Raw genomic sequence first — 19,496 nt, forward strand, 5'->3', positions numbered from 1 at the left:
ATTTTTACTCAAAGTTGCATTTATAGCAAATTGGACCTAAGGACTAGTAAACTGCCCCAAAAGTATGTAAAATGATGTAATCCAGAGTTCACATGTAAATGCCTCGATTCCAAGCTACATTATCTGTTTCTCAAAAATAAGATGGTCATAGTTGCGCTTCCTTGTGAAATTAGACTTTATTTACGTTGCACAGCTGAAAAATAGTGATTTGATTATAATCTAATAAAAGGAACAAAGTTTTATAATTTTAAAAATAAAGTTAAAATTTCTGACTCCTCCAGAAGCGTTCGCCTAGGAATTATTTTAACAGATCTATCTGCTTTTGTTTAGAAAATCTGTATGCTACAGTGGCCACACTGTTGAACATGTTCAGTGAAAGTCAATGAGTTTCCAGCATTCTGGAAAATAAGTGGGTTTAGTGTATTTCAGTGTAGGTTTAAATATTTATATATAAAAGGAGTGAGTTGCTTGTCTTGAAAGTTCTATAAAACTCAGTATAATAGTGGAAAACAAATCCATTCGATGCTTATTTATATAATTTATTCTAAAGCATACTTATGCTCTTGGGCTCTACAATGAGCTTCTTAAAATTACCGCTTATTAATAACTTCTTCTTTTAGTTTTTCTGCAAGCATTTTCCTCTTCTGTAGTAATCTTTGCTTCTCTTCCGACATTTCCTAAAAACAAAGTTAAAAAAAACACTTCGATGAACTGTACAGCTGTGCCGGGAGGGCCCCTGACTTCTGATGCTAACTGCTAACCTTCCAGTTCTTGAGAAGCAAATCCCAGGACGTGGATGACGGCTCTTTACATCCATCTGCCCCTTTTCCACTGTGCTGTACCACGCTTTTTGAGAGGACTAACCTCAACTTGAACTGGTGTTGCTTAGTTGTTCTGGAAGTTTCCCACTTAGCAGTGTTTTGGGCACGTTCTGAGCATAATAAAATGCTCAGCAACTCTGAAAAATACCTGAGGCAATACGAAATCTCTGGGTTTAAGTGCATGCTCTGGAAGGAAAAGTTGTGATTATTTTTTATTTTTTTTAAACATAACTTACTACATTTGTTTTGTGGGAGTTTTAAGGTGATCTACTAGTTTTCTCATTTGTGTTGACAGTTTCCAAGCATTTCTTTCCATATAAATGTAGATCAGACCTATTTCTGGCAAATGTGTTAAGTCATATTAATGATAATTAACAAAAAAAGGTTGGGGTTTTTATGTGATAAAGACCTCTATATTGGTAGAGCTTTATCCTGTCATAGGATTCTGAAGTTTTTTATGTCTGTATTTTCTTTCCCTGATAGGATTTACTTCTTTTTTCCCCAAACTAGATTGTCTATCATCCCCATGGTGCAAGGGGTTTTGTGATTTTTAGCACTTTTTCTGTTGGAGGCAACTGGGTAGACAACCAGCATGCACCCTTCAGAGCACCTCGTCTTTCTAAAATATATCATTATCATCATGTTGCTTCTGTTCCAGCAACTGATGGACAGAAATCAAGGAAATTTTCATTTGAAATAGGCACAAAACTCTCAAAAGAACCAAGCAAATTTGTTACCTCTCTAAAATAAGACTTTGCAATAGAAAAATGGTTTTTTTCCCCATTTTGGTTGGAAATAAAAAAAAACAATGACCGAGAGATTTAGGGGGACCTAAACAGTAGGTCACAGATTAGCAGAAAAACAGCTTTTTAGCTGTTCATAAACTTTAATTAATCAGAAGGATTCCATGATACTGAAGCAAAATAATGCCAACTTAATCACTAAAACTTCTAGTCTATAAGCTTCTGCAAAAACAAAAGTTTGAAAATACTTCCTCTCTACTTCCCTTGCTTGTTTTTTTAATCCTGCTACAATATTCAGCAGCAACACTGACACTTTCACTGAAATGACCTATGGTTTTTACAAAGTGGTCAGGATGATTAAGATGTTTGAATCCTTCACCTCTTTTGGAGATGATTCCTCCTCTTTCTGGTCAGCGTTTGTTGGTAACAGTACGTTATTTCTTGACTCCTTCTTTGTAGCCATCAGCATGTCTCGTTTTTTCTTTAGGTAGTCCTCTCGTTGCTTCAGCTGCTGTTTTTCAAGTTCTGATAAATTCTGGAAATTTTTTTTTAAACACATTTTATAATTAATTTTTGGTATGCACGTTATGTGAGATAAAAGCATTTACATCATATTTGCCTCCAAAACTACTAGCTGGAAAAAAAAACCCTCCAAGTTGAAGTTTCAAGCCAGTGCTGTCTTCTAAAAAATTACCATGGGACAAAGGCTGAACGCTGAATTCTGTTCTAAAACTAGAATGATGATCTGAACTTTATGCGAGTTAAAGTGGTGAATACCATAAAACAGTGTTTGCATACCGGTTTAAAAAAAAAAAAGCCACCACAAGCAAACCTACCAGACTACAATAATAGAATATATTTAAATGTAATAATGTCTTAAATATATACTCTAAATGTAATCTTGTCTTTCTGCATTCTAGTTCTATCTTTGGGGGGGTTTCTCATTTGTTTTAAACTTACAGGTCCTTGCATCCCAGCTTTCTGCGCTGCATTTTCTGAACATTTTCCAGCTGCCCTTTTCTTAATGTCGTCTTTCCCTTCGGTACAAGATGGCTGAGGTGAGCTTTCTCTTCCTTTTTGTAACGGGCGTACTGGTTTTAAGTCTTCCCTCACAGATTTCCGAGATTCCTCTAAACAGCAATTTGATGCGGTAAACAATTAGAAAGAAAAGAAATATATCAACTAGAAAAATCTGTGTTTCTTCCAACACCCAGATGTCTCTTCTGATGAAATGGAAGACTTAAAAAGTCACTTTTCTCCGGTTTATATTTATTAGTAAAACTTACTTTCATAAAAGTAAGGATACAAAGCGGATAAATACTGTATTTGCACTGTAAAAGCAGTGAAATAATGTTTTACATTGTAAGTACATCTATGGCAGTGAATTATAAATTATAGTCAAATGCTCAGAATGTAATTTCATATCCAATACCCCAACAGACAATTCATACTGAGATTATATTCTGGGTAAGCTGAGCCAGCAATCAGCAGCCAGCACTAAGTACAAGTGTACTGCTTCAGCTTTCAGCTTCGGAGAAAGGAATCAGAAAATACAGTATTTAAGTGAGCTTGTAGGGGAGAGGGGAAAGCGAAGCTCAAGAGGTGAAGCGTTACACTGGCACAGCTCAGTTACTCCTCTTCAAAGCTAACCTTGCCCCAGCGCGAGGACAGAGCAGGACCCCACCAGGACTCAGAGCCCCGGACGGGTCCTGCACGATGCCCTGCTCACCTCCTGTGTTTGTCTTGGACAAGTGCTGCCTGTGACAACAACGACAAGTAACACTGTCCCGATTCCAGCTGTGCCTTCCGTATCTCTGCAGGTACTGAGGTTAGTTCTGCCTTGCATCCCACCGCACTCCGTGGTGTCATAGTTACTGAGTCAAAGCCTCTCCTGTCTCCAGACTGTAGAGCAGGGTGTCTTCTGAACTTTACTACGACTTCTCTTGACTTGACCTACCACTGCTCCCAAGTAAGGTAAGTTACTGCTCCTACTATACTTTTATTAACAATGAAGAGGCTTTGGAGTGTTTTAAAATACACCTGAAAATATCCACACAGGTGCAAGAATACAGGCAGTGAAATGCAAGTTTTACTGTGTTCAGTCAGTTTGAGTCTACCCATAATATCCAAGTTGAGATTGTAACTGAATGTAGCTAATTATAATTCTACAGTACTGGACTATGGATTTTTGCTGTAATGCTGAGAAGTAACTTGCATGAGTATTAAGGTATGAGTACTCTCCTTGGTCTCTCCCGGACAGATGGTGAAGCTAGCTCCACTGAAGGTAGTGCATGGTGAACACCACGCAATTGTTTCTTTAAGTTAGAGCAAGCGATATATATTTAGCTCTTCAACATTGCTGCTTTCTTTAATACAGAAAATTACAAAACATGTAATTGTGAAAAGGTAGGGAGAAAAGCAAAGGAGAGGAAATGTTACTCCCAAATACAGAAAACAAACCAGGACAGAAATGTAAAACAAAGGTCAAGTTGAAGAATTTGCATTTCACTGAAATATGACTGCTGGAAGTCTTGATGTTCCAAAGAATGTAATTTTGTAATGAATGGAAGTTCTTAGAGGCACTGTGAGAGGTCAGAGTTAAAATGGCTAGAAAAAATCCTCACACTGTATCTGTCTGATTAAAAAGCAGAGGGCCGCCCCCCCCCCCAAACCACACACTGCATGTCAAATACTGACACCATAATCAACACAATGATTAAGGAAAGCTACTTACCAGAAAGCAGGCCTTTGAAATGTGTTGTGTGTATGTAAATGTACACTGTGCTGTCCATATCGCAAACACCCAAGCTGGAGATGTTTGTGCCTTAGCAGTACCTGTAGGATGTGATCATAGGGCCCTCAGTGTCACTTAACCCGCAAACCTGAAAAGATACTGAGAAGAGAAGGGAAGGAGGGTGGATAGGGAACGTACACATAGACAGCGCATCTCAAAGAATTACAGTTACTGGTACGTAACAGTTTTTTTCCTTTGAGGACTCGTCTATATGTACATTCACACTGGGGGTGACTAAGCAACACTCTTTTCCACGTGGACAATTCGGAATCTTCTCAAAAGATAAGCACCCAGGACCACTCCAGCAGACACTGTGTCCTTCTTATCCACATGATACACACGAGTCGGTGCAAACACGAGTGCAACTTTTGCAACAGCTGCCGTGCAGGTATCCGGAAAGGGAAGTGTTCTCCAAGAATGCTGGAAAGGTCACCTGCACTCTGAGATGTTGAGTGTGACCTTTACTATGAAATTCCCCCTTCTGATCTCTCCATAGTGCAACAAGCTGGGTGGTCAAAGTACAGGAAGAATGGTTTTGCAAGCTCTACTCTGTAAACTATTTGTAAGGGGCTCACCAAAGTGAGAGGCAGCCAATACTCCGGAGGTATGGGATTCTTCCCCACGCTCAGGTCGAGAAAGGTGAGCTGTCCTGTTCCTTGGTAACGCGACCCTACGAGCGAGGTCTTGCTGTCTCCATTCGCAGAGTCACATCTGGCACCAAGAGGAAGCAAGTCAAGCAGAGGACATGATCCCATTATCTGAGGTGAACCTTTAGTTGAGAGCCCATGTTTTGGAAGCAGGCAATAACAGACTGCTCTTGAAGGCCGGTCCTCAGTTCTGTGTGAGAAAGGGGCCTGGAAGAATAAGTGTTCCCAGAACAGATTCTTCTTGTTTTTCACCACTACCCAAAACCACTTTTCTAAAGGGTGATACTGGAGGATAAGCTGTGACAAACTTTCTCAGTAGCCTCTCTGGACAGGTATGCTGCCACAAGCTGCCAGTTCAACAAGGATGAAGATTTCCAAGGAACTAAGACTTTTTGTAGACCTGTTCTGTCATTGGCATTTAAAGAGCATGGGAACGCTGAGCGCTAGCCGAGCAGGCACTTGGACAGCACAGAAGAAGGGCTGCACTCAGTGCCAAGAAGCTTTGACTGCTGAGCTCCAAGATCTCCTGTCTCTCAAGCACAGGATGAAGTCCTGCAGGCAGAATATTTGCTAGGAATGTGCCTTCCTCCCGAAACAGGAAAACAGCCACTGCAGGACAGACATAATCTAGTGGTGCCATAGCAAGGTGGCATAACTATGCAGAAGTAAAAGGAGTAAAAGCAGGCTGGGAGGAGAGAAGAATGTGAGTATACCTGCAGGCCTTCTGCATACTTCAGAGGGCAGAAGGGAGAGGAGTTCAAATAAATGTAACAAAACCTCACCAGAAGGATGGAACGGATAAAAGGGGGGAAAAAAGATACTTGAAAGGTCAGTGACACAATCTAGTCTTTAAGTTTCCTAATGTGAAAGACACTAACTCAGTTTAAAAGAACAGAGGGTCTTACAACCACTTCATCTGTTAATGGCCATCAAATGAAAAAGCAAGGAGCAAGTATGCCCCAAAGGTACTACCAAGGCTAAAAGCATCCAGCTCGAGTGTCTGTGATACGAAAACTTCCTGGTTGAATGCAACAAAGGCAAGTTCTAGGCACAGCACAAACGTAACTAAAGACAGTGCAAACTATTATTTCCCAAAGTTGGAATTATATTCTTGGCAGTGATCTTAGAATATTAAGTAACAAATTTTTCAACAAACTCCTAAGAGAGCAAATCCCACTGAGATGCAACCTGTTTTTGAAGATCACCTATGTATACCTATATACATAGATACGTGTGTGTATATACATACATACCTATACATGTGTGTGGATGTATACATCCACACATATATATGCTGTTTATCACCTAAGAATTCTCCTGCTTTAGCTGCAACACAAGCACACAAAGAGCACCTCCATCACAGCCAGTGATTCCTTTTTTTCCTCATCTCTCTAACAGCACTGACTTGGTCACACTCTCCAGTAAATAATCATCTACAAAACAATTCAGACAACTTTCACTACATAAATCGGGTAAAGTTCACGACTACTTAAAAGAGCTCTCCTTGGTATTATAAGTTCTAAATGTCACAATCCCACTCAAAACCAAAAACGTAAAATTGAAAAGACTAAAATGAGTTAAAAAAAAAATCTGAACCAAAGGTAAAAAGATTCAGTTTGGTGTTCTGACAATTCAGCTTGAATGAATCTTAACAGTTTAAGGTTGGTTCCTTCAGAAATATTTCATTGCTATCAAGAAATGTTGTACAATTATAAATTAAATCTATAATCTCCCACGCACAGGGAGAGAAATCATACCTTTAAGTAAATTATTCACAGTTACTTACAGGGAACATACCGTTCTTAACAGTAGTGGCTGCATAAGCTCAGTAAATTGAAAGATGAAAACAGCTGTTACACTCCTGTATTTCTCCTCCAATTGGAGATGATTTATAACGTCACTGAATAATAAAACAACTTAGGTTGGAAGCCATTTCTGCAGGCCACCTAGCACAAAGATCCTGCTCAAAGCAGGGCTAACTTCAAAGCTAGGATGGTTTACTAACAGCCTTGTTCAGCCAAGTTCTTAAAATCTCGATATGAGTGGACTCTTCAATGACTTGAAAATAGTATCACACTGCACACTCAGCATTGCACTTTCCCATAAAATTACCTAATGAAAATTTTGGAGTTTCTTCAGAATCGTCAGCTCCCTCAGTGGATTCCTTAACTTTTACAACTTCTCTTGAATCTCCTGGAAAACTGTAGGTAACATCTGGCAATTTAAGTTTATCACGCGCCTTAAATTAAAAAAAACAAACAAAAGCAAGCATTACATTTCCTGGCACTGTAGTTCAGGCATTAAACTGTCAATGCAAAGAAAGCTCCCAAAAGAACTTTCAGTTAAAACTGTATTGTTTATACTACATACTGCACTGTCAAAGTGAAAAAAGCTAACTACTTATTTTAGTAATAGGAAGGTTCTTACTGGCTTATTGTCATAAATCGGCATTTTTTATTTTAGTTCAAAACCTGTTCCCTAATCAACAATCAGAATTTAGAGTATTAAGTAAATTGGTGTTTTGTTTCCCAGCCACAAATAGATAATGTAGGGGGTTTTTTTTGCCACACTTTGCCTGTGACTTTCAAGCAGTCCACCAAAAAAATACAATACAATAAGAGAACCAGGAACATAAACCAAAGTTACCACAGAAACGGAGAAATAATCAGCTGAATGGAAACAACAGGTCTGGATAATCTCTGACACTATTGTTTCGATTCTATGTTTGTCTGGGAAATATTGACAACAATGCAACTCTCAAAATAGTAAAGCCAGCTGGGATTTGCCCAGAAAATCAACCATCGAATTCATGTCAGAACCCCCCAGCGTTCATCAAAATATTAAATTATTTTGTATTAAAAAATTCTTTAACAAAACTGTATTATTGAAGAACTATCACTTTCTCTGTCCAGGTGAACTTGACTGGGGCCCTCTAATCTGCCTCGTTTATCAAGAATATTGATATTCTTGGCTGGTCTATAAAGATTAGGATAAGCCTGCATCTTAAAACAACTTTAATTCTTAAAAGGAGCCAAAGCTTGAGTTTCCAGTAGAACAGGTGACTCATTTCCTAGAATCTATCATTGTAATATGGGAAAGAAGAGTTTTGTCACCACTTTTCCACAGTGTCAGACTAGGAGAGAGGTTTAATTTGGTAGAATATCCCAACTGTTTAGGACTTGCATTCAGTAGCACAGCTATCATCTGCACCCATCACAGGTTTGAACTGGAAATAAAGTGTGAACCTCTGTAGCAGCTACATTTGGTCTCCAAGTGGTTTCCTTTGTCAGTTCAGGCTCAATTTCCTAATGACAGAAGAAAATATAAGAGCAATTCTGCTCCCTTTTGAAACAGCCCACAAATGTAGCTATTATTATATGTTTTCCCAGTGACAAGGAAGTTTATTGCCATGTTTCCACAGCAGTTGTGGCTGCTTACTTGAAGCAGCCTTGCTCAGATTTCAATTTGCTTCTCAGTTGAACGACTGGCAATTTAGCCAGTCCCTGTTTACATTCAGTTACCTTTCTGCGTGGTTTACTCTGATGGAGACCAAGTGATGGTCTAACCTGGAGAGGATTTCTGGTTCCTGGTGATTAGGTTCTGGCAGTATTGTACAGACTTAATGACTAACTATACTGTCTACGAAGTGATCCTTAAAATTCCTGAAGGATTATGAATGCTGTAATCTTTAAGAAGCTTATACTTTGAAGTCTCTTTGATCTTGACAATATTAGTAATTCAGATGTTCGCTGGATCTGAAAGGTTGACATCCATCGCCAGGATTTTAGAATTCAGATACTGAAGAGGGAATATGCTTATCATATGAGGTCCACCAAATGACTGATGGTTAATGGCATCATGTTTAGCACTAGCGTCCGTGATACCATCAAGAAAAACGTAAACAGACCTTTCAAAAAGAAGTGTCAGTAAGACCTTCCTGACAGACCTTTTGTTTGCTTAGGATGGTACACATTGCCTTAAAGTGATACAGTCGACACCCAGGACAGGACTGTCAGAGTATTTCTTAATCACCAGTATAACTCCTCTGGAAAAGTAAGATACTCACTTCTTCAATCCTTTTCCTTTCTTGCTCTATTTCATATTCTTCCTTCGATTTCCTGTAACACAAAATACATGTAAATACTCAAGACTTCTTTAGTATCAGTGACTTTTAGATAAATTTAGCACTGCTTAAATATTTGAGGACTATCAAAACAATTACGAGATAATGTGAATTTGTTAGTGTCCAAAATGCTTCTGTGACTTACATGAAAATACATTCTTAATAGAAATAAAGAATTATGATAAACACACAGAACCCACCATCGCCAGTCTGTCTTGCCCTGTGCTAAAATAATTGCGTAAGAATTTCTAAGGCTTATGTACCCTTTGTTTCATTTGCTGGTTTAAAGACAGGGAGGGAAGTACTTCCAGAATACAGATGGAAAATAGCATAATTTAATATTCCCTGAACAGATTAATCTGCTATTATTTATGATTATGTTTATATACGTGTGAACTGGAAGTGAAGGTGAATCTATAGAAGTCCTCAGTCCTCACCTTCTTAGATCATGGCAATGGTCATTGAACACAACCAGGAAGGAAGCTGTAGAAAGGAATAAAGCCCACTGCAAAAGCAGAATTTGCCTGTCGAAGGCTTTACTGTTTTGGGTGTTCCCTGAATGGATTACAGCTGGTATGCTCCTATTGTGCGGAGACATCTAACCCAGGTCTAACTTTAGGTCTGCCTGGAGATTCAGGGGAGAATGGAAACAATGGGGCCCAAAGTTACACATCATTCCATGCATCACCAAGACAGTTCATCATGGTGCAGTGGTTACCTCTCAGTTTTTAAATATTCCTGATCACACCCGCTGCCTAGCACCATTCATTTTCTCTTAGGTAGGATTTTGACAAGAACATTCATGTTATCTGTAAGATTAAGGCTGTTTCCTGCAAAAGGCTGGAAGAGTTAGGCCCTACATACTTTTATTTTTTATTTTAAAATAATGTATGAACTAGGACTGATTCTTTTTTTACCTTAGAACCTCCCTCAGTATTTTCATTTCTTCTTGTTCAATTTCACTGAATACATCAGAACCCTCTGTCAAACAGTCGGGCAACACACCTATAAAAAAACCACAGCAAAATTTATGCATTACTCTGAAGAACATTATTTTGTACTCTGTTTGGCATCACTCTTCAGCAGAGAAGAAAGAAAAAAAAAAAAAAAACAACAAACAAACCATCTAATTCTTCCTCTCTGTAACTATTTCCAAAAAGATTCTAGATCTTGGGCATCAAGTAGCAAAAAGGCAAAGGTTTCTGAGCTATGAAAGGTTTGGCACCTAAGGGTAAAACATAAGCCATACTCTGCATTGACCATTATATGGCATTTCCTATACACTGCAATTCAGCCATGGCTAACTGAACCATTTTCATATTTAGCTGTTACATGAAACTTGAAACTTAAAAATTATTCTCTGAAAAAACATGCATGCAGTAAGAAGAAAAAAAAAAGGTAAAACTAAAGACATGGAGGAAAGGAGTAGGTAGATGAAAATCCTTTCAGAAATGTCAACAGAGCAGCAGAGTTGGGTGTAAAGTACGTTCTCTTCTTTAAAATCATGCATTAGCATGATGGCCATAACTTCTGCTTTCTATATGGATTTTTCATAGGCAACTCTACAGTGTGAACTGCAAAGTAAGCAAGGCAGATAGTACAGCATTGTTGCTATGCCAGTAGCATAATTCAAACTATCAATATTGTCATTGCTGATGAACTGATGTAATTGTTTTAATACTCAAAAATATCACCAAAATTCTTTAACAAAAAAACTAAGTCAAATTTCACATACAAATTTAGACAAACAGAACTGAGAAATCTGCTAATTTAAAAAGGAATACAGACAGCTGTCACTGAGAATACAAGCCAAGGACTAAGTATTGAAATCATAGTCCCAGTAAAATCAACTGAATGTTTTCCATTAACTTGAACTGGAGCTGAACCAATATTCTATACTCATTTATGAATAGATTACATAGTCAACAAAAGACCACTAAAAAGATGAAGTGAAACGCCACATTTACCATTTCTTACCATTTCTTTCTTTAATGATTCTAATAGCTTGCAATTGCATTTCAATATTTTTCTGTACCATCATTTTTTTAAATAGTCTAAAATCTTCTGCTGCCAACACTGTTTGCAAAATGGCCTGTGGGAGGAAGACATGCACAAAATTAAAAACCCTAGAGAAATCGTAACCATCTCAGCCTGCTTAAAATTATATTAAGGCTTAAATTATGTGGACCATGTGTTTAATAATTATATTTCATTCTCCTATCTGTCTGTTTTTCCAGCCACGCAAGTTGAGCTAATAGCCAAGAAAATAATTTGATGGTTTATGTCTTTAGATCAACATGCCTGCAATAACATTATCACAAAACCTGGAGGGTTTCCCAGTGTAAGCTTACAACTGCAATCCATTTGACTTCCTGAACAAATGCGTACGCTTGAGTGAGGAACGTATGCTCTGAAGAAGCTTGCTACACATCTAGGAGGAGATAGGTCAACACAGCCTGATTTGCACTGGCAGTAGAAGTTCCCACTCCTCTGCTCAATATACCCGAGACAATTCTGAAAGATATCTTTGAGCCGGTGAAAGGCTGCCTAACCATGCCTTATCTTCTCAAGGCCAATGTTTGTCTTAAAGATTTTACTGTTTTATAATGAAATCAGAGGAAAACATCTTTTATTTTATGTAATATGGCTATTGTTTTAATCTTTGTCTGCTACTGTAAATGGACTGAAGACTAACATAAAGCTGACAAATATGCACATAAAGGTGGCAGAAACACCCTAAGCTCAGAGGTTTGTTTTAGAAAATACAAAGCATAGAAGATGAATCTCAAAAGGTGTCTGACACCACAAAAATATCTGTCATTATTTTCAAGATGCACGTTTTTCTGGTCAAAGTTCATAATATAAACAAACACATTATGTTTTAGGAAATTACAGTTTTACCAAGAAAGCTTTTCAAAGTTTCATCTCCACCCTGCTATACTGGTGAAAATATAAAGCTAAAAATTCAATCTATATATTCCTAAACAAAGGAAAATTTACCTGTGAAGTGTGAGTCTTTGCAAGAGGAGACGAAAAAGCTTCTTGAAATTTCTCTTCATTAATTCCAACTTCTTTAAGATAGTCTTCTAACAATTTTTCAACCTATAAGAAAGTCTTACTTTCTGAGAGGGTTTTCCCTGAGAATCATACAAATTTTTTTCATAATTGTAGGTTCTTTTCTGCTGACATTGTATTTTTTAAACTCAAAGGAAAATTGTTGCAATAGTATAACTGATTTTTCTGATATGTCAGGCTTTATTTACTTTCATGAACTGTTCAAAATAAGCATTTTTATTGCTATATTTCATTACTACTTAATTTAGCTTCTCCAATTTCCAAGAATCTCACTTCTCTACCTTTTCCCCAGACTCCTGGCTAGTATTCCACATAATTTTTTGCCCTTTGGGTGAAAGGTTTTTTACTAGTCTATATGCCTGAAACCTTTCAGGGTCAGAGAGAAAATGGATGCTGGTCTGTATTTATTCAATTGATGTTTTTTAACATCAAGTATTACCAAGCCTTGTTACAAAAAAAAGTATTTTAGCATTGGTTTTATAGGTACTTTAAGCATGCTCCAAAAATGTCCTGTAGTTTTTTTCTGATAATTGAAAGTTAATTCAGAAGATTTACCAGACTCATTAGTGAACAAAAGACATGTTATACATGTTCTCAGACATCATGCTGTTTGTTATTTTAACTTGACAGAAAATATGAGTATTATCAAGCTTATAAGTACAGTATTTTAGCTACTGGATATATTAATTTTAATGAAAAATATGTACCACAGCATAAGAGATATGACTGTGAGTTAAGGTTTCTTTTCTACGTATCTGGCGTTTAAGCATAAAAATGCATATGACAACTATGACTCAAAGGATTTCTAAATAACACTTACAATAGGCAATATTAGACAATTCTAAATAACAAAGATAACACAATTAGAAGTTCATCTAAATACTACTTTAACATTTTAAATTATTTCTTAGAAAACTACTACAACTAGTGAATTATGCTCACCAGAGCTTGGTATTCCTGATAAATTTCTGTATAAGACAACTTGCTTTCTTCTTCATCATCAAAAACTGTGAAAAACAAAACACAACACACATTATGTACACACCACAAATTAACTTAAGCCTTAAAAAGAAAAATCAACCTTTACAAGGTAATACATTTAATCATATGAAAATATAGGCCATGATTGATAGTAATAATGTATTTTTCCACACATTCAGGTTAAGAATATACTTTTGGTAATGTAATTAAATTTCATAATTTAATACCAGGATAATGTATCTTCATAACAGAAGCAAATTTCTAAGCAAGTTGAGGATTCAGCAGATACATACACTAAAAAGTAAGATTTAATACAGGAACTACCATATGAACTTGTGTAAGGTTGTTCAAGGATAGTAGGTGACATACATAAAGCAGGAAATTTCTCTCTCTCTCTCATCTCTCCATGTGGATGATGTATTAATGACAAACCAAATTTTTTAAATGCCATTCATTTAGTGAGAAGCCAAGGTGAAACAGGAAAATGAAACTCCACCTACACAAAAACAGGTAATTCCCAAAAAGGAAATCTGCTGCAGGTAAGTTATTTTTTAATTATATCTATTCTGATTTAGACAAAATGCGCATCTGTATAGTATTGGCCATATTAATCATATTCATATAAGTTTGTATTAAGAACTCTTGACTGGAAATATCAAACTAATGATCTCTACACTGCAGAATAGACGGAAGAAGCAGAAAATAAGAGAAACTGAAAACTAGGGTTTGGGGTTTTTTAATTTACATTTTTATCAGGTCAACAATGAACAGAGGTAATCTAAAACCTAGCAATTAAAGCAGAGGCTTAGAAATAAGACTTCCTCGATCCCCCTTCAAGATTAGCCACTATATGTTGGACAAGTTGCTTCCCACATGCATCGTTTGAAGTCATTTGAAGAATGGGAATTCTGCTTAAATTGGTGAATGAGTGTGTATGATTACATATATATGTATATATGATGTCTCTGATGGAAGATGGTACTGATGCGTATAGAATTAGTATAACTTCCACACAAATGTAGAGTGACTTTTAGAAAGCATCATTTCTCACCTGTGACAGCCCTGAGGCAATGTCACTTCAAACCTTAATAAAGTGTGAAGCAAGATGGCTGCTCCTAACACAGAAAGTACTTGCATCATTTCTAACAACTCAGAGCAATGCAATGATAGAAATCTAATCAGACAGTTCAGGCCCTCTAAATAAGCAAGGGAAACTTGCTTTTTAAATGACAACCTGGAAAACCAACATCTAATTTTGTTTCATTTTTGTGCACGGGAAATTTTTTTATGAAGGGATGAAAAAAAAAAAGTAAAGAAAAGCTTTTAAAATATCTAGGAATAAATTCAAATGGTAGAAGAAGTACTATAAATCTTACTCTAAAAATATTCAGTTCCTATGGCAACCGCCATATTACCAAACCCAAGATGGTGAAGACACTTGACTGCCTCGATCTCTTCTGCATCTCCTCCCTTCCCTCCAGGGATCTCAGGCCCCAACCTTTGTCTTTCTCTGTTCCCTTCTACCTCCTACTGTTCCTGGCCACAGAAGGAGGGGTGACACAGGGACGTCCCTCCTCCGTCAGTGCCCATGCTAACAGCTAGCCTCGCACTGCCACAGGGATGCTTCTGAGTCCTCTCCTCCTTCCCCAGCTGCAGGACAACATGGAAAGCAGAGTGGAAAGCCTGCACAAACTGCTCTCTGTTCTCGGGCTCTGAACAAAAAAGAGGATGAAGTTAAGTGCCAAGTAAAGCAAGCTGTGGTCAGCATCTCCTCTGAGTTAAGTGGCATTAAGGAGTACTTTGAATGGAGACCTTGGATTTTCTTGAGGCAGGGCTCCTAAATGATGTCGTCATTATTTTCCTTAAGATCCTGGCACAGAGGCTTCAGTCACCCGACAGGAACAAAGATCTGAAGAACCACCGTATCAAGATAAGCCAGGGGACCCAATTATCCTGGGAGACAAACTCATCATTTTCCTGCCAAAATTAAAAATCTTTGCTAGGACCCCTCAAAAGGGATGAGCATTAAGTCAAGTTTGAGTCCTCCCTGCTGGACTGGCTCATTCGACCTCACAGACAAGAGCGGGTAGGCAAACCTGAGGGAACTCCTCCTTTCTGCCCCAGTCCTCACCGAGTGGCGAGGCGGCTCTGTGCGGAGGGGTCACAGGCAACAGTATCTGTTTATTCCTTTTGTACCTTGTCGTTATCTTCTGGTGCTCAGAACTATTATCAAGCTTATCTACATCCAAATGATGTTTCAGTTAATACCTTGGAGCATCTGAATAAAACTGAAAAGCCCTCTCGCGTTAGATACATACCCACGGATTTAACTTCCGTTTCACAGTCACATAAAAGGAAATTAATCAAGCCAGGAGAAACTAATCAAGTGCCCAGAAAGAGGGAGAGAGAGAGAGAGAGAGAAAGCAAACGATTATGAACAGATAGAAAACCATTAGGATTGTTTATAAGTTGAAGTGCAAGGACTTGGCCTCAGTAACTACACTTCCAAAATAAATTCCTTACATAACAACTATCAAAACTCAAATTCCATTTTTGAGGAATCGCAAATTATTGTCGCAAATTGTTAATCAAGATGTTGCCAACTTGCTTGTTCAACCTAGAGACTAAATGTTTTGAGAACAAAAAAAATTCTGTCCTGACAAAGTATCTCAGTAAAAAAACAACGAAAAAACCAGCAATGGAATCAGCACAGTACATTTCTAGAAACGAAAAGCAAATAGCACAGATATCTGCAACTAAAACTTCAAATCTCTTTAACTGTGCTTCTTAGCAATCCTAGCACCGCAGTAACACTTCTTTAGCCTTTTCTTTTTCCTCAATAGCTTCTGAGAGTTATCCAACAGCACTCTGTAGCGCAAATGATACCTTGGAAGATCATTTACTGCAAGTGATTTCTCGAATTTGGTCCTCTAATTTCTTATGTAGAAACAAATGGGCAGGAAGTGACCATTATATAAGCCTGCCTCACACTATGTGGAAATTTACAGAGGTTCCATAAATCTTCTTACTGCCAGTAAATTCCCCTCAACCTACTAAAGAGAGATCATTGCTCCAGAGAGGGATAATCAATTCCCCCGATTCCTAAACCTACACCCTTTGCATGATAATCAAAATGCTTGACCAACCTCAAGTTCAGGCAGACTTTCCATGAAAAAACTTCTAGCCTAGATTTCTCTGTTGCTTCCTAGCTGTAGAGAGTATAGCAGCTTTACTTTTCTCATTTCCCACTACACCAGGGAAAGGTGTACATACTCACAATGCTCTTGCCTCACACAAAGCTTGCGAAGGGTAGAAACAATTCAGGATAACTGAGAAGCAACTTGTTTAGAAGCTGTGATCTGAATCAAGGGTGCATCTGGTTCACTGAATATGAAATAAAAATTCTTAACGGACCCTAATGAGAGTGACTGCACAACAAAAGCTGTGCCTGGCCCTGCTGATATGCCAACCGTTAGAGAATCTGTTCTGGAGCCCACAGCAGGATGCAGGGGAGGAAGGAGTAAGTGCAAGCAGGTAGAATACTTTAATAGTAAGAGCTGCTCTACTTTGAGCTTGATGTTACTAAGTCCCTAGAAATGAAATGTATTTGGAAGCCTCAGTTTCATGAATTCAGTATTTTAAAGTTAAAATTATCAGTGAGTCCTACGTCCTGTCAGGTGATACTAAAGGAACAGATTTTATTCCTAGTAGCCACATAAAGTTATCCTAAATTAGCCTACAGCAACATGTTTTAATACTTCTCATGTGTGAGTGTCTGCAGGCTGGGTAGGATCACAAGCCATCATGTTGTCAAACATGGGTTTTTTTTCCAATAATCACAAAAGCAGGCTTCTTTTTTTTCTAAAGCACTTCGGCAATGATTTCAGACTTGCCCAAATTGTAATTATTTTGCTACCGTAAGGATCCAGGTGTTCTTTGACAGCACAAAATTTCTTCTGTAAGTAGAACTAATTTAGCTAAATCTTTACTGCAGAAAGTCTATTTCCTCACTACACATGTACACTTATATGGGTCTCCTCAGGCACCTTTACACAGAGCTACAAGTCTATCCCAGTCCCATCTCCACTGCCTATTCTTCCAGTTTACCCAGGGCATTCCTCAAATTATTCCATGATTCTGTCAGCTCGCTTTTGAGGAAGAAAAGGAAGTTTAACTAGAGTTGCTTCTGAGCTAAACTCATGCACAGGACCACCTACAAAACACAACCGATAACCGTTGACTTTTTAGTGCTAACTATCACTTTTTGAAGGGTACTAACTTATGGTTTCTCATCTCTTAACTACCAGCGTTCACAGAATTGCAGGAATTTAACTGTGGGCTGCCTTCTCTTCTGTCCCGCTGGCCAGACAGCAATTTTAATTGTACTGCCCAGTTTCCTAAGGAAAAACATCTCGCCTTTGAAAAGTATTAAAGGCCTCCAACTGCTTTCTAGCCATGTCAGGGTATTACACAGAGCAGAACGAAGAACTCGATTAGGTGTCATACTGTAAGCTCATGCCATAATCCCCTGTACGAGCTAATGAACGCAAATTGCCACGTCCTGAAAACGGCTTGCTCAGGGGAGACCCACTTTCCGGGTCTAAAAACGGTTGGAAAGCGCAGACGGAGGCTTTGCAAAGCCTGACCAGCCTTCAGCGGGGATCACTCTCGAACGGCGCCTGCGGGGACCGTCACGAACGCGGGACACCGGCCTGATGTGCCAAACGCCCGCTGTCCGCACAAAACCACGGGGGCCGGGGAGCGCCCCGACCGGTGCCCGCAGCGGCGGTGAGGGACCAGGCCCGCGGACGTGACGGGGCCTGCCGTGTCCCCCGCCCCGGGAGCCTCCCGGAGCCCTGCAGCCTCTCGCCCCTCTGCGTGTGCCCGCACCAAGGCCGCAGCCCCGTCCCGTTCCCCCGTCCGTGGGCTGAGGGGGCGGCAGCCCCCGATGCGGCCTGAGGGCAGCGGCCCGGCCCGGCGGGCGCGCATGCGTAGCAGCCTCGGGAGGGGGGACAGACTCCCCCCGACGGTGGCGGAGGAGCGGGGGGTGGGTTTGGGGGATCCGCGCCGCTCACCCTCGCATTTCTGCTCCATGAACTCCAGGATGGGGATGGACCAGGCGGGCCCCCGCAGGAACCCGGCGATGGTGTCCACCACCCACTCCACGTCGCTCTCCTCCTCCTCCGCCGCCATCGCCGGGGCCGCCGCGGGGAGGAACGGCGCGGACGCGGCGGAGGTTGGCGCTCCCGCCCGTCGTTATAGCAACCGGCGTCACGGGGCGGGGGCAGGCGCGGGCCCCATCCCGGTGGCCGTTACCGGCCGCTACGGCCGCAGGGCCGGCGCTGACGAGCTGAGGGGTCAAGGGCTGCCCTAATGGTATTCCCTGTAATCAGCTCACGGCCTTAGGGGAGGTGCGGGTTATCCACCAGAAATACGTAGGCATTAAAAGATAGCCGGGACATGAGGCCTGCTGCGCGGTAATCGTTTAATGCCGCACCTCACGCTGCCCAGCAAACGGACCGTCAGAGGGACGTGGTTAAACTGAGGGCGTCCTGGGGTGGAAGAGGAGGTGCGAGGAGGGCACTGTTAAGGGCCTTTGAAATAGGGTGGCGATAATTTAGCCCGAGGTTTAATTGGGGTAAGTGGGGGTAGGCTGCGTACACCGGGAAGATGATACTGGGGATCGAACGTGCAGCAGCTGTCCCCCCGCAGCCTGGCACGCGTGTGCTCAGTAGTACTGAAAAGCTATGAAAATAGTCACTAACTACAATGCTCGTCGCTTACAATTTCAAGGTGACAGAAAGCGAGCAAGGGAACGGGTTGCCCAGCCAGGCTGCGGCCTCCCTGTCTTTGGAGATAACAAGGATGTGATGGGACAAGGCCCTGGAAACCTCATCTAAGACGGCCCGGTGCCCTCCAGAGATCCCTGATTATTTAACAATTCTTCTGTCAATCACAATTCTACAGTATAATAAAGGTTGGGTTTATATATTTGATTTATATGACAATAAAGATGTGGAGGATGATCGTGGATAATGGAAAAAATCTCATTAACCCGTATTTTATCATGCACGGGGTGCTGTGGCATTGCATAGCAAACAGTAACTCCTATGTTCCTTGTTGGTACCTGGGCCTCTAATTCCAGATACCTGAACTTACTTAAAGTGTTAAACCACTCGGCAGGCCTTCATGAGAGCACAGGTACCTCAGCATAATTTGTAACTTAGTCGTTTTGTAAACACCCTAGGGTGTAAGAATTAGGAAATAATTTACAAGGCAATATGTAAGGTTTACATTAAAACTTAATGGCTT

At 39.9% G+C, this 19,496-nt stretch overlaps 1 protein-coding gene across 1 annotated transcript; it reads right to left on the bottom strand.

The window, feature by feature from the left end:
• Positions 1–157: 157 nt before the first annotated feature.
• Positions 158–18,573, bottom strand: CFAP36 (cilia and flagella associated protein 36). The gene is made up of 10 exons (XM_075749910.1): positions 18,260–18,573; positions 13,146–13,210; positions 12,129–12,230; positions 11,106–11,220; positions 10,046–10,133; positions 9,072–9,123; positions 7,118–7,244; positions 2,525–2,694; positions 1,944–2,099; positions 158–677 (listed from the first exon to the last, which is right to left on the bottom strand). The coding sequence occupies exons 1-10, from the start codon at positions 18,375–18,377 to the stop codon at positions 591–593; spliced, it is 1,080 nt and encodes a 359-aa protein (XP_075606025.1). The 5' UTR covers positions 18,378–18,573; the 3' UTR covers positions 158–590.
• Between the last annotated feature and the right edge of the window lie 923 nt (positions 18,574–19,496).

Source organism: Balearica regulorum, chromosome 3 (assembly GCF_011004875.1).
Source record: "Balearica regulorum gibbericeps isolate bBalReg1 chromosome 3, bBalReg1.pri, whole genome shotgun sequence".
Lineage (NCBI taxonomy): Eukaryota > Metazoa > Chordata > Aves > Gruiformes > Gruidae > Balearica > Balearica regulorum.